This window comes from Ananas comosus, linkage group 8 (genome assembly GCF_001540865.1).
Source record: "Ananas comosus cultivar F153 linkage group 8, ASM154086v1, whole genome shotgun sequence".
NCBI lineage: Eukaryota > Viridiplantae > Streptophyta > Magnoliopsida > Poales > Bromeliaceae > Ananas > Ananas comosus.
In genome coordinates this window covers 11,811,783-11,827,796 of record NC_033628.1, presented here as the reverse complement: position 1 = coordinate 11,827,796, position 16,014 = coordinate 11,811,783, and the positions used below count along the sequence as shown (strand labels likewise).

The following is a 16,014-nucleotide window of genomic DNA, read 5'->3' as shown; positions in this document are numbered from 1 at the left end:
ATCTCCTTTACTAATTTTTTATATCTAATAAGTGACAAAATTAAAACTAAAGGGTAATAAAGTGAATATTCGATAAACTATAAATGGGGTATCTAAAGTTTTTTGTATATGATTTAACGAAAAGTTAACAGAGAGGTTGACGAAAAGAAAAAAAATAAAACTATAGGATACTAAATTGATATACTTTAAACCGCATGATACTAAAGCGAGAAAGTGTGAAACCACAGAAATAGTGTTTGAAGTTTATCGAAAAAAAAGAGAAAAATCTAATGAGATGCAATATAAAACCAAAGGTAGGAAAAAAAAAAAAAAACAAACTGCTTTCAATAGAATTTCGAAAGGAAGTTTATTTCAACTTTATATTGAAGGGTTTTGTATAAAAAATTGCAACGATCTAACCAAGTAAATGAAGTTATTGGATATCTATTCCTTTTAATTTGCTCATTTTGCAATCGAGTTAATTCTCGATTGTCCAAAAATATACGTTTGTTTGTGATCATGCCACGTCTCACATATGATGGATTGTCAAAAAAGAAAAAAGAAAAAAGAATAAGAGATGAGTAATAAAAGAACGAACAAGTAAATTTTTTTTTTTTTCTTTTTTTGTTTGAGAGATAGGTAGCACGCTACCCGCTTCGTTTATTTCATTCAGAAATAAACTTAGCTAGAAATGTGAATCAATTAGGATTCGAATTTGGGTCTCGGATACCAGCCACCAAACCTTTTGCCACTTACTCTAGGGACGGTCGGTGAAAATTACAAGTTATAAATAAAATTGTGCATGTATATATAAAGTTGCCACTTTAATTTTGGATTTTGATAAGTAGTCGGATTTAGTTTAGAGGTTTGGACTTGATTAATTAAACATAGAGATTTCACGTTGATTTGCGCTAATTAAATGCAGAGAACCTCTCTAAATGTTGTAATTTGCATGTATTTGATTTATTTCTCCTACGAAATGTCAGTATATTGTGGGATATTTACAGTGTATAATTAATTAAATCTAAAAGTGCGTAAAAATGTGTGGAATTCATATAAACCACCATTAACTCATGCAAATAAATTATCAAAAAAAAAAAGCTTAAATTATTAATGTTTTTGTCTTATATATATAAGTAAGAGACTACATAAGGCCGTGTTTTGTCACAACTGATAATATATAAACATATATTTGCGAAGATTGAGTATTTACTTGGAATTACAATTCCATGTTACGAAGGAAAAAAAAAGAAGAAAAAGGGGCAATTATTTATATATTCCTGAAAAGTTTCTGCTTTTTTAATATTAAAAATATCTTTTCTACATTCCAACATATTTCTAATCTACCCCTAGAGTTAAAATCGGTTAATTAACTCTGTTATCTCTGTAAAATTACTATTTTGCCCTTTCAAATATATCCTTCCCCATTACTGTCTTTCTTATTTGCCTTTAAAGTCAGGGGCACAAAAAGCATTTAATTTTGACTTTTGGTCTTTTCCATTAATATACCCCTCTACCGTCACCAACCTTTCTTATTTGTCCTTAAGTTAAGGATAAAATTGATATTTTAATTTTTTTTAACTGTGGTAGATATTTAACTCACGTTTAACCCAAGTTAACTTAACAGGAGATAACTGCGGGGATATTTTACAATAAAGGTGAAACATATGAGTGGTATTTTAGAAAGAAAAAAAAAGGGATAAATCAAATATTTTCAAATGTATGAGGAGTATATAAGCAATTATTCCAAAAAAAAGAAGGGGGAGGGATCGAGGGAAAAAAATTTGTTATGCAATTAGATAGATGACTATATTTATAAATTTTAAGGAAATCTGACCTACATTACGATGCTTTCGTATGCTATAGCAAAGTTGTATAAATACTTTTTCTTTATTTTTTGAGAGAGATAGGTAGCACGCGCGCTACCCGCTTCGTTTATTTCATTTAGAAATAAACTTAGCTGGAAATGTGAATCAACTAGGATTCGAACTTGGGTCTCGAGTACCAACCACCAAGCCCTTTGCCACTTGCTTTAGGGACGGTCGGTCAAAGTTGTATAAATACTCCTCAGAAGATTGAATAAGGAAGAACAAATTAATACATAGTGTACCACAATATACGACACCGTCTGAGAAAATAAAACAAAGAATGAATAAAATGAAGTCCAATGTTCGACAACATGGGGGGGGGGGATCGATCAAACCCCCAGAACATGATGCATATATAGATGCATAGTGAGTTATTTAAATAGCTCGCCCTTTTACGATGTCGATGCTCATCTCGCTCGGATCAGTCGCTTGTAGCTCCACTTGTATGCCATCAAGTTCCCTCCTGAACCTGTCCTTCGAGCTAGCATAGAGCATCTTACTCCTCGTCTTCGATGTATCAGGCGCCCTATAAATGCCGCGTTTAAAAGAGCAATTAGAATATACCAATTACAAGTTAGTACATATAATACCGTAACGACATCTCTAAACACGACATCTCATTGTTAACCTGCATTGATAATTTCGAATTGACGACCAATAACCTGCGTTGATAATAGTGGTGTCGAAATGATCAAGAATAATTGGCTCTCCAAATTATTTAGTGATATTTAACCCTTAGCACGCACGCACATCGTTATATTATAATAAAAGGATTGGATAGTCGTGTCGAAATGATCAAAAACTTCTTCCTCTCCGATCTCTCCAAATTATATATGTAGTGCAAATTAATCCTTATCATGTGCTAACTAGAAGCAAATGATCGATCGATGAACAAATTGTTCTCTTTATCCACCAAAAGAGTCCAATAACAAACAACACATTGTCACATATTCGATCCAAGTAAGGTTTTAATGTTTTATATATATATATATATATTCGTAACAAATCAGAGACTTGTTTTTTTTCTCCTTTTTTTTTAACTTCGCGAAAAGGTAACAGACCAAAACTCATGCAGAAGAACTAGTAACAAAATATATCTTATGTTCTATCAATAGCTGTAATTTTTCCGTGCACGTGAAATTTTAAACTTAATACCGCGATAAATTTAGTATTTTGGCCAACCAATTTTAGTGCNTATATATATATATATATATATATATATATATATATATATATATATATATATATATGTCTTTATGTTCCATTTTCATTAAATTTCCAAAGAAAAGAAGAGGTTATAGCAATCACAAATTTTCATTTCTACGTTAACTACAAAAAAAAACTCATATGAGAAATAAATTTATTTTCTTAAAACTTAGCTCGATTTTCACAATATTTCTACAGTTTGACCAGAATATATACCACGAAACAAATTAATTATATTTATCCGAAAATGCAGTTACCAGGAGATGAAGAAGATCTTGCTCTTTTGGCAGTTCTCGTCGGTGACGAAGTCGAAGTCGAAGACGGCGTAGCGGCACTCGTCGGGGGGCAGACTGGCGGTGAAGTCGTCGTAGCTCTCGTCGGGCTGCCCGAGCTTCTCGACGGTCACCTGCTGCAGCTTCTCCTCGATCCTGAACACGATGAACCGGTAGACCCTCTTCGCCTTCAGCTCCAAGAACCGCGCCTTGCAGTCGTCGTGCACCGCCATTCCCGACGCGGAGTTCGCCTTCCACGCAGCAGCGAACATACAAACAACGTTAACATTATTACGAAACAAACAATCATTATTCTCTAAACTTTAAAATGCAACGAAAAGATAACGTTCTAATATATTTCATAACTTTGTAAACTCAGAATCTTTTGATCTGATATCATATTAAAACGATCATTTTTATTTTTAAAAACTTAAGCTGGGTAGAGAGAGACTCACCATGGTTTGTATTGTTCAAAAGGAGAGAGATGAGAGGGAAAAGAGGAAGAAGAAGAAGAAGAAGAAGAAGAAGAGGAGGAAGAGGGAGAGTTTGTTTGTTGGAAATGGTGGTTGGGAAGGAGAGAAAAGTGAGGAGAGATTAATGGTGGGGAAATGGAGAGCTCGCAAATTAAGCACTTGCTTGTTGCCACGTTTTTGGGGATTACTCGTTTTGACCCGGTCATTAATTAATTATTAATTATTTCATAATAATTGTGAAAGTTATTGCATCCGTGGACCATGGACGTGGTCTATTTAATGAAACGATTCCATCTATTAACAATAATATTAGTTTATCGATCTAAAATACTTAATACTTAAATTTAAATTATTAGTACTAATCAATGATATATATATATATATATATAGTTCTTGAATTGGCCATATAAGATACATTTCATGTTATCAACTAGTAATTTAGTTTTGATATTAAATATAAATAATTTGTTGGATTTAAATTATTGTTAGAATGGCGGGCATAAAAAATAGGCAAAAAATAGACATAGCTGTTAGGGATGTCAACAGGTCGTGTTTGGGTTGAGTTTTTAAAAACCCGAACCTGAACCCGAAAACCAAATTAAAACCTGAACTCGGATCTGAACCCGGCGGCTTTTAAAAATTCATACCCATATCCATACCCGACCAAAAACCCAAAATCCAAATCCGGATCCGAATCCGGCGGGTTTTAAAAATTCATACCATTTGATGACGATCTAAGAGAAAAAAATTATTAAATATTTTATATAGTATATAAATAAATAAATAAATTATGTATATAAATAATTTATTTGGGTTCGATCGGATAAATATAAAATTCATATCCGTATTCATATCCGTCGTATTTTTATTTTCTATACCCAAAACCGAATTCATACCCGTTTAGCTCGGGTAAATCCGCTCCGTTCTGATTCGGGTTCAGATAATATTTTGGGTATCCATACCCATTGACATCCCTAGTTGATGTTCCGCTAACAAGGCCGGTCTATATACAACGTGGTAGACTCGGTTCTTGTAATAATTTATTTTTTTCGCTTGTGAATTTGATGCCATATTTATTATACATTGAGATCCAGATGCTTCTATGCCAAAATTCAAAGGGCCGAAAACAAGAAAAAAGTCCTAACACGTCACGGCCCATTAAGACAAAGAGACCAATACGTAAACAATTACGTATTGGACGAGTCCACTACGTAAACAATTACGTTAAGGCCCATTAAAAAACGACGAGCCCAAAGATTTTTGTGTTCGCCCACCAATTGCTACGCGTTGACCGAAATCCTTTGACATGTTCCACACCATTCAAATTTTAAACTGAATTCGATCAAAACAAAAAAATTAAACAAAGAAAAACTAAACATCACATGAGGTCGCTATGATGTTTCCACGGAATACTTGCCTGGACCTGGTCCACCGCTGCACCCCCTCGCTTATTTTTTGTTTGAAATTGCGAAGAGATTGTATTACGTAATATCATATTCTACATATCGTAATGAGTCGATTACAATATATTTTCTACCGTCTCATCGAAAAATATAACAATATATTTCTATATACTTTTGTTCTAACTCTTTTCCGTTATTATCACTGGATGGACCTCAATAACCAAAAAAAAGCCCTTTAATTAGCACACTCTCCCTGTCCATGATGCATGGAAATGAGCATGTCTCATATGCTATTGTTTTTTTGTTTTTTTTTTTTTTTTTTTGAGAGAGATAGGTAGCACGCTACCCGCTTTGTTTATTTCATTTAGAAATAAACTTAGCTGGAAATGTGAATCAACTAGAATTCGAATTTGGGTCTCGGATACCAACCACCAAGCCCTTTGCCACTTTCTTTAGAGACGATCGGTTAGTGTAACAACAATTCTAAAAGAACCTTAGCATTATAGATATTTGATAAAAACATACAAAACTTATGAACAATAGACTAATTTTAGTTGGCTATACAATTTATTTGATTTGAGTCACTCGGCGATATCGACTTTAAAAGTATAAGCTACTTATTTTAACAATTTTATAATTATGAAAATTATATGAAGTATGCTAACTAAACCTATAAATATAAACAACACGTTCAAATTTTAATATCAAAATACTGCTGACTAACTTAAATGAAATAAACTAAAAGGATAGATAGTAAAACTTAAATTTTAAAATAGTTCGTAGTTCATAAAAATTTTGTACGTTTTTAACCGATGTATTTAAAATCCTATCTGATTATGTGAGCTGTAAATTAGGTGTTTGGTTGGGTTTGGAGATGATCTAAACCAAGCAGGCTATTAACGCGGTGCATCATGTATTCATGCATCTAGCATAACGGGTGTCCAGGTGCAGGAGCCCACTAAGACGTTCCATTACTAGATATAATATATATAGACTCCGATTCAAACTCAATCACGTTGCTGTGTTTAGGAGGCAAGAGAATTTGAATTTAGCGTGCGAAAAAAGCAAAGAGAAGGTCTTAGAGAGAAAGAGAGAGAGAGAGAAGAGAGAGGGGAAATGGCGAGTAGAGCGCTTCTCCTCTCGTGCATCAATGGCGACGGCGCCTCCTTCTCCACGAGTCGCCTCCTCTCGCCGAGGCCCCGGTACCCTTCCATGCCCAAATACCCTAAGGAGCCCTCGTCGTCGTCCTCGTCATCGGCGGCGGCGGATTTATGCGGCGGCGGAGGAGACGTGGAGGCGCCGGCGCCGGATGCGGAGGGGGAGAAGAAGAGGAGGGCGGTGGCGGTGTTCTCGGTGACGGGGGTGACCTGCGCCGCGTGCGCCGGGTCGGTGGAGAAGGCCGTGAAGCGCCTCCCGGGGATCCACGACGCCGCCGTCGACGTCCTCAACAACCGCGCCCAGGTCATCTTCTACCCCGCCTTCGTCTCGGTGAGTTTCCTGTTTCCCCCAACGTTTCTAACTAGTTACCCCCCTAAATTCTACCTGATATTAGATCTTAGATTCGCATTTTTCGAATCTCCAGTACAAATTTGATTTGGCTTCGTCCGGTTATCACCTGGTTTGTTCCCGTTCTTTCCAAATTCCAATCCGACACAACCCTAAGGAGGTCATTTATCATATAGATTAAAACCTTTTTGGATTGGCTTAAAACGATTGTTTTCTATATTTAAGGACGTCAATTTTTTGGTTTATTGCTGTGTGCATGATAGCTATGATTGCTACTGCAATTAATACTCACGCGAAACGGCTTTTGTCCTTTTCGTAGGAGATACATATCTATTTATTAAAGTGTTTCTTATAATCTATATGTACTTTTTGAAGTTACAGGGTTGAACCTTACCATTTCATTGTAAAAAAAGATAAAAGTTACAGCAAGGACACCATTTACAGTTTAAAAATAAAAACATACAGTGAGAAAGCATGTAAAAAGAACCTACCGAATCTAAGGTTTTTAGATAAGAAACCAAGAAGCCCTGTGTCGAAAGCTTCCGAATTATCAGGATTCTTTTTTTTTTTTTTTGAAAAAGCAATTTAAAATAAAATTTTCAAGGAAGACTTAAGAAAAAGAACAAATCTTTCTATGCGATAGTTGCTTTGGTTTATGGCTTATTCCATATTGGCCATATAAATTAGTCCGTAAGGCGTAAGTTCAGTTATGAATTATTCGGTACAATTACAGTTTCATGATAGATTGCTTTGCGCAACAATTTTCTAGCCATTTCCAACTTTCATAATATGTGTTAAAATTTAGTCGATCACATAACCGCCTATGTTTTGCAGGTGGAGGAAATCAGAGAAACTATTGAAGATGCAGGATTTGAAGCTACATTGATAGAAGAGGATATTAAACTTGTATGTAGGCTGCAGATAAAGGGAATGACATGTTCTTCTTGCTCGAGTGCTGTCGAGTCAGCTTTGCGAGCAGTTCCTGGTGTGCAGAAAGCTGCAGTTGCCTTGGCTACTGAAGAAGCCGAAATCCATTTTGATTCCAAACTTGTCAAAATCAACCGACTGGTGGAAGCAGTCGAAGGAATTGGTTATGGCGCGACAGTGATTACGACAGGGGAAGATAGGAATAGGATAGATCTCAAAATCGACGGTGCACTTGATGAAAGGTCTATTTTGATGATTAAGGATTCCCTGCAATCTCTGCCTGGAGTAGATGATACAAACATCGACCCAATTCTTCATAAAGTAACTATATCATACAATTCTGATCAGGCAGGTCCTAGGAATTTTATCGAAGTCGTTGAATCGGCAGGGTTCAGGGCATCTATCTATCCGGAAGCAGGGGGAAGGGAAATGCTGAGAAATGAGGAGATTAAGCAGTACTATCACTCCTTTCTTTGGAGTCTAGTATTCACAATTCCAGTGTTTCTCATTTCCATGGTGTTTATGTACATCCCGGGAATTAAGAATGTGCTAGATAAGAAGATAGTCCACATGTTAACTGTTGGAGAGCTTTTGAGATGGATTTTATCCACTCCGGTTCAATTTGTTATCGGTCGAAGATTTTATACTGGTTCGTACAAAGCATTGCGACATGGTTCTGCAAATATGGATGTATTGATTGCTTTAGGAACCAACACAGCATACTTCTACTCACTTTACTCGATAGTAAGAGCTGCAATCTCACCAAATTTTAAGGGTACAGATTTCTTCGAGACCAGTTCCATGCTGATATCATTTATCCTATTGGGTAAGTATCTCGAGATCCTGGCTAAAGGGAAAACATCGGAGGCCATCGCCAAGCTTATGGACCTGGCTCCTGAGACTGCGACACTCTTAGCATATGATGGTGAAGGACAAGTCGTTAATGAAAGGGAAATAGATAGTCGGCTGATACAAAAGAATGATGTGATAAAAGTAGTGCCTGGTGGGAAGGTTGCTTCTGATGGTACTGTTATTTGGGGTCAAAGCTATGTTAATGAGAGCATGATAACTGGTGAATCTCGGCCTGTTGCAAAGAGAAAAGGTGATGATGTAATAGGTGGAACAGTCAATGAGAATGGCGTGCTGCATGTAAGGGTAACACGCGTTGGTTCAGAAAGTGCGCTGTCGCAGATTGTGCGGCTTGTTGAATCAGCTCAAATGGCAAAAGCTCCTGTGCAGAAGCTCGCTGATAGGATTTCTGGGTACTTTGTTCCCTTGGTAATTTCCCCTTCTTTTTTTGTCGTTTTCCCCTGATATTTAGTTTCGCTCTCTGTATAACTATCTTTCATCGTAGAGTTCTTTAACTTATTAAAACAACTCATCTTTCACCATAGAGTTCTTTAACCTATTAAAACAACTCATCTTTCACCATAGAGTTCTTTAACCGACTAAAACAACAATGCAACTTACCGGAAAAGAGTGAGAATCCCTCAATAAGTGAGAATAGGAGATAACTGTCCTATGACATATAATATCTTCTTTAGTCGTGACTTCCAGAATCAAATGATCCAAAGTGGTCCGACTATTGATAAGTATTCACAAGTTTGTGGCTTTTGAAAGTATTTTTCATAAAAAGATTTGAATTTCATCTGTTTATTCCTTGATTTTGGTGCACTAATCTTTCATGACTTCATCTGTTTATTCACAAGTTTGTGGCTTTTGAAAGTATTTTTCATAAAAAGATTTGAATTTCATCTGTTTATTCCTTGATTTTGGTGCACTAATCTTTCATGACTTGGTGCCATGATTTTTGTTGTCTCTGTTCTTTCCGTCTTGTTCGCGTTCGCATAACTATACCTAACTAATAATTTTGATTTTGGCTGATACTTTGAGGAATTAATGAATTGCCTGTCATGAGAACATAAATTTGTACCTTATAGTTCCTAGTGATCAATTAATTAATTATTTAAGGAAAATCTGGTTTTGATTATGGTTAATTACTTGCAAATACAGTAAACTGAGTCGTGTTTGTATTTGCAGGTTATTATACTTGCCTCACTCACTTGGCTTGCATGGTTTTTAGCTGGAAAATTCCGTAGTTATCCAAAATCATGGATACCATCTTCCACGGATAGCTTTCAGCTCGCACTTCAATTTGGGATATCTGTTATGGTGATAGCTTGTCCCTGTGCCCTTGGTCTAGCAACTCCAACTGCTGTTATGGTTGGTACTGGAGTCGGTGCTTCTCAAGGTGTGCTGATTAAAGGAGGCCACGCACTCGAGGGCGCACACAAGGTTTGAGACAGCGTGACAATTTTCTGTACATTCTCCTTTTGAACTCTACTTCGTAGTGTTGAATAAACAATAACTCTTTTACTTGCTAACTGTTCAACTGTAAGAGCTTCAATACTGGACAGAATTAATGAAACTATGAAGTGCGCATAATTTTGTGTTTCCTTTTTTGTAGCAGTTCCAATCACCAGAAGAAACTAAACTGCACCTTTTGCAGGTGAATTGCATTGTGTTTGACAAAACGGGGACGCTAACCACTGGAAAGCCCATCCTTGTTGACAGAAAGATTCTGAACAAAATGAACACAAGGGAATTCTTTGAATATGTGGGATCTGCTGAGGTTAAACTCATTCCTCGATTTCTACTGTTTCTAGCGTTATGAAAGTGTGCCATTATGTATGGACAAATTTTATCAATTAGAGAGAAATATTCTGATGACTACCAAAAAAATAAAAAAAAATCCAACTGAGGTATTTCTTTTCTTGTCATGATAGATTATGTAATTCTTCCTTCACAGGTGAACAGTGAGCATCCATTGGCGAAGGCTATCATTCAGTATGCTAAAAACATTTTAGGAGAAGAACATGTATGGCCTGAAGCGCGAGACTTCGAGTCCGTAACTGGCTACGGAGTCAAATCCACGGTTAGAGACAAAGAAGTTATTGTGGGCAGCAAGAGCTGGATGTCGAGATTAGGTATCCCTATCCCTACTGAAGCCTCTGAGTTCCTCATGGAAGCAGAAGAAAAAGCACAAACAGGAATAGTTGTCTTATTGGACGGAGAAGTCGTTGGAGTATTAGCAGTATCAGATCCACTAAAGACCAACGCCCGAGAAGTAATATCTCTTCTTACGTCCATGAAGGTGGAGTGCATTATGGTAACAGGGGATAACTTGGGCACCGCAAAAGCCATTGCTGAGGAGGTTGGTATAGACAGTGTTGTTGCAGAAGCAAAACCAGAAAATAAAGCAGATAAAGTAAAAGAACTACAGGTATGTAAATAGCCTGAGCTTTTCATTACAGTTGCATGTGCTACATTTTTTATTAAGGGAGTACCACTGTACAAATTATTGAGTTTTGAAGGGTTCAAACACAATATTGATAGAGTTTAGGGACTAATGTGCATAAAACACTTTCTGTTAGTCAACCTTCTATTTTTCCTTCTTTTCTCTTTTTTCATTCCATCAACTTCTTATTACTGTGGAACTTCTCCAATTTTTTGAGGGTATGTGAATAATTAATGAATATTTTGTTGCGCCATACAAGTCATCAAATTATTATCCAATGCGTCAAAGCTGATCAAAAGTTCACAAAAACCCAGAAACACCTTATACGCTTCTCAGATGATTCAAATTTCTAGTAAATATTGAATACCCATTACCAAATGTACTGTTTCATTGTTTTTGTTATTCTGAGAACATTGGGAGATAGAGCAATCGCATATGGATTTTTCACTGCAATATCTTCTGTTTGACATATTTCTGTGTATGATAATGTTAGTGTATTTGATTTTATTTGCAGATGAGTGGCAAAACTGTGGCAATGGTTGGTGATGGAATCAATGACTCACCTGCGCTCGTATCTGCCGATGTTGGAATCGCGATAGGTGCAGGCACCGATATCGCCATAGAAGCAGCTGACATTGTCCTCATGAAGAGTAATCTGGAGGACGTGATAACGGCGATCGACCTCTCGAGAAAGACTTTCTCCCGAATCCGAATGAACTATGTATGGGCTCTTGGATACAACATTATTGGAATGCCTGTTGCTGCTGGAGCTCTGTTCCCGTCTACCAGAGTCCGTCTGCCGCCGTGGGTCGCCGGTGCTGCGATGGCAGCCTCGTCAGTAAGTGTTGTGTGTTGGTCTCTCTTGCTGAAGTACTACAGAAGGCCCAAGGAGCTAGATCGCCTTCGGATGGAACAAATTATAATCAACTAAATAGATGTGAACATGCAATATAGTAAGAATAAGGTAAAGTTGTTCAGGGGACAAAAAAAATGTTGAGTGTGCTTTCCTTTCCTTTTGTTATCAAAAACTTGAAAAAGAGGTGCGAGTGGTGGCTTAGTTTCTGTGCATGATTGAATAAAAATAAGCAGAACACTGTAAATACCATTTGGCTTGATAAACATAAATATCTTGCTGCATTTCTCAGTTGCTCCATTGTTATCCAAGATATCTATATGTGCATGCACTTGTGTCGACGCAGATCGCACCATCGATTTCAGTCTATGGTGCACGATTAACGGCGCCTGATTCACAGGACCAAAAGTCCTCTGCAAAGGGACTAGTCCTACGAACAAAAAGTCTATATAACGTCCCCTTCTTTTTCTTTTTCTTTTTTTTTTCTCTTTTTGTTGCTCGTGAATTAATAAATGCCGTGTTATATTGAGATCCAAATCCTTCCATGCCAAAATTCAAAGGGCCCATTAAAGAAGGACGACGAGCCCACGGATATTTTTTGTGAGCCCGCCACTTGCAACGCGCTGACTAAAATCCTTTGACATTTTCCTCATCATTCAAATTTTAAACTCCATTTGAACAAAACAATAATTAAACTAAACATCACGTGAGGTCACTATGAGGTTAATTTCCACGGAACCTAGTCCACTGCTGCACCCCGTCCGTCGCTTAGGCTATATTTGAAATTATGGGGAGATTGCGTTACGTAATTTCACTATTTTGTATATCGTAATTAAATGATTACGATATATATATTTTCTGCGGTGTCAATAAAAAACGTAGAAGTATACTTCAATATGATCAATGTCACTCCAACTCTATTTTCGTTATTATTATTAGATAGGTCTTAATACTAAACGAGCTAGCCCTTAGTTTACTCTCTCGCTCCCTGTAGATGATGCACGGAAATGAGCAGATAAGCATGTCTCATATGCTATTGTTTGTTAGTGTAACAACAATTAAATATTCTAAATGAACCCCAGCATTATAGATATATATTTGATCAAAATATACAAAATTTATCTGAATATATAATGGACTATTTTTAGTTGGCTATCGAACTTTTCAAATGTTGATTTTACTAACCAACCTTTTAATTTATTTAATTTGAGCCAGTTGGCGATACTTAATTTGACTTTAAAAATTTAAGCTACTTAATTTAATAATTTTATAGTTATGAGAATTGCACAAAGTATATTAGATCTTTCTTGCAGCTGACATTGTCCTCATGAAGAGTAATCTAGAGGACGTGATAACGGCGATCGACCTCTCGAGAAAGACTTTCTCCCGAATCCGAATGAATTATGTATGGGCTCTTGGATACAACATTATTGGAATACCTATTGCTGCTGGAGCTCTGTTCCCATCTACGAGACTCCGTCTGCCGCCATGGGTCGCCGGTGCTGCGATGGCAGCCTCGTCAGTAAGTGTTGTTTGTTGGTCTCTCTTGCTGAAGTACTACAGAAGGCCCAAGGAGCTAGATCGCCTTCCGATGGAAGGAATTAAAATCAACTAAATCCATGTGATTTGTGCGCTTTCCTTTTCCTTTGTTATCAAAAATTTGAAAAACTGGTGTGAGTGGTGGCTTGGTTTTGGTGATAGATGTGAATATGCATGATTGAAGAAAAATAAGCAGAACACTGTAAATATCATTTGGTTTGATAATACATGTATCTTGCTTCAGTTCTCAGTTGCTCCATTGTCTAAATGTGCACAATACACCAACTGCTAAGAAAACAGTGAAGCGAAAATACATTCGATATTTTTCACCGCAATCTCAACTCTTTCTTCCTCCAGGACAAGTACAACTTAACGGAAAGAATAATTACAAACTGCAACTATGCACTATCCTCGTTTCTCCATTTCTCTTATGGGTCATGCACCGCTAGCTTCAATTAAGCTGCATCCTGCATCTTTAACTAAGCCTCTCCCAACCATCATTTTCCTAACAGTCGCAACATCTTGCCACCTGCCTAGTGCCGCATATATGTTCCCCAACAGCACGTAATTCCCGGTATTCTCAGGCTCGATCTCAAACAAATGCTTTGCGGCCAACTCTCCCAATTCCACATTTGCATACGTCACGCAGCCGCCAAGTAGAGCGCCCCATACCGCATAATTGGGCTCGAATGGCATCTCTCTGATAAGCCCGTAAGCTTCCTCGAGCCGCCCCGCTCGGCCTAGAAGATCAACGACACAGGCATAATGATCGACGTTGGGTTTCAAGCGGTGCACTTTGATCATTCTATCAAACAGTCGGACACCCTCGTCGATCAAACCCGCGTGGCTACAAGAATACAACAGAGAAGTGAACGTCACTTCATTAGGTTCGATGCCCGACTCGACCATCCTATTTAAAAGCAAAAGAGCCACCCTGGCATGCCCATGCATCCCATATCCGGCGATGATAGCACTCCACGCAACAAAATCCTTTACTCTTAATCCATGGAAGAGCACCCACGCTGCGTCCAAGTTCCCAGCCTTGGCATAGATATCGATTAAACCGGTGGTTGCCTCCATACTTTGAAGAAAACCTGTTTTTAATAAGCAGCAATGTATATTTCCCGCTCGTTGCAAATCTGCGGCCTCTGCATAGGCCGGGAGGAGGCTTGCAATTGTAGCTAAATCCGGCCTCACAGCTTCTTCCAGCATTAGCTTGAAGTGTCTTATAGCACTTATTGGTTCCCCATTTCGAGCATTCCCCGATATAATAGCATTCCATGTTGCAGTTCTTCTCGAGCCCTTATCAAACACCTTAAGACCCAATTCCACGTTATCGGATTTCGCGTACATGTCGATAAGCGCGGTCTCCACAATAATGTCCGACTCGAGCCTCAGCCTAATCAATAGCGCGTGAATGCACTTGCCGTGAAAAATAGAAGCCAAGGAAGTACAAGCCGAGAGCAGAGACGCCATCGTCACCGCATTTGGTCTCACACCCAATTGCAGCATACGGTAAGAGAGAGCTAAAGCTTCATTCGGAGATCCGTTATGAACGTATCCACCTATCATCGCCGTCCACGAAACAACATCCCTCTCAAACTTTCCATCCTCGAACACCCTCCGCGCCTCTCGCAAATCCCCGCACTTTGCATACATGTCAATCAAAGAATTCCTCACCGGAACGTAAGCCCCCAAACCAAGCTCATCAACCAACTTATTCACCCTCCGCCCTCTACCCAAATCCCTCAGGTGAGCACACGCCGGCAACACCGACACCACCGTGGCGCGATCGATCTCGACGCCACCGCCCACCACCATCCGATCGAACACCGCCAACGCCTCGTCCGCGCACCCGTTCCGAAAACACCCCGAGATCATGGTGTTCCACGACACGACGCTCCGGTTAGCCATTTCATCGAACACCTTGGCGGCGGCGTCCTTGTCCCGACAATTCATGTACATGGCGATCAAAGCGTTCCGAACGTAGGCGTCCGAGCCGAACCCGGACGCCAAAACCGTGCGGTGGACCGCAGCGCCCAGCTTGGGGAGCGGGAGGTCGCCGCACGCCTTGAGGGCGAAGGGGAAGGTGAAGTGGTCGGGGCGAAGTCCTGAGGAGACCATGTGGGCGAAAAGGCGCATGGCGTGGTGGGGGAGATGGGATTGGACATAGGCGCGGATGAGGGAGTTGTAGGAGGGAGGGGTTCTCGTGGGAGTTTGGTCGAACAGGTGGTGGGCATGGCGGAGGAGGGAGAGAGGGAGTGGCGGGGAGGGAGAGTGTTTGGAGAGGGCGCGGAATGGGCCATTCATTCATTCATTCATTCATTCATTCACTCACGTGTTAGCAGTAGTAGTATGCACGTAGGCACTTTATAGTTTATTAAAGTTTCTGTGTATAGGATGATTATGTGGCTCATTAATATTAACATTTATTTAATTAAACCCAATTTTTAAATTTTTTTTATTCTTATGCACTTCGTATCCCCAACTACATGGTCGGTCAACTTGAAATGACAGAAGTACCCACAACTATTACGAAAGAATACGAGCACCGAATTAAACATGACAAGGGCAATATTGAAATCACAGAGCTTTTTCGGTGCTCGTTGAATCGTGGTCCGTGGCCAATGGAATCGACCAATTTCTAAATTTTCTCCTTTTTTTTTTTTTTTTTTTTTTTTTTTTTTTTT

At 38.6% G+C, this 16,014-nt stretch overlaps 3 protein-coding genes across 4 annotated transcripts; 1 reads left to right on the top strand and 2 right to left on the bottom strand.

Moving 5' to 3' along the window:
* LOC109714360 (actin-depolymerizing factor-like) lies at nucleotides 2,112–3,910 on the bottom strand. Its single transcript, XM_020238955.1, has 3 exons — nucleotides 3,781–3,910; nucleotides 3,311–3,576; nucleotides 2,112–2,373 (listed from the first exon to the last, which is right to left on the bottom strand). Exons 1-3 carry the CDS (start codon nucleotides 3,781–3,783, stop codon nucleotides 2,223–2,225), a joined length of 420 nt encoding a protein of 139 aa, XP_020094544.1. The 5' UTR covers nucleotides 3,784–3,910; the 3' UTR covers nucleotides 2,112–2,222.
* On the top strand, nucleotides 6,211–13,422 carry LOC109714211 (probable copper-transporting ATPase HMA5). 2 transcript variants are annotated; one of them, XM_020238721.1, is made up of 7 exons: nucleotides 6,211–6,689; nucleotides 7,542–8,912; nucleotides 9,675–9,929; nucleotides 10,144–10,266; nucleotides 10,444–10,917; nucleotides 11,447–11,593; nucleotides 13,131–13,422. In XM_020238721.1, exons 1-7 carry the CDS (start codon nucleotides 6,318–6,320, stop codon nucleotides 13,398–13,400), a joined length of 3,012 nt encoding a protein of 1,003 aa, XP_020094310.1. In that variant the 5' UTR covers nucleotides 6,211–6,317; the 3' UTR covers nucleotides 13,401–13,422. The 2 variants fall into 2 exon arrangements, with proteins under 2 accessions (XP_020094310.1, XP_020094309.1); XM_020238720.1 differs by lacking the exon at nucleotides 13,131–13,422 and having other exon boundaries at nucleotides 6,213–6,689; nucleotides 11,447–12,069.
* LOC109714213 (pentatricopeptide repeat-containing protein At5g39350) lies at nucleotides 13,503–15,740 on the bottom strand. Its single transcript, XM_020238722.1, has one exon. The coding sequence runs from the start codon at nucleotides 15,632–15,634 to the stop codon at nucleotides 13,760–13,762; it is 1,875 nt and encodes a 624-aa protein (XP_020094311.1). The 5' UTR covers nucleotides 15,635–15,740; the 3' UTR covers nucleotides 13,503–13,759.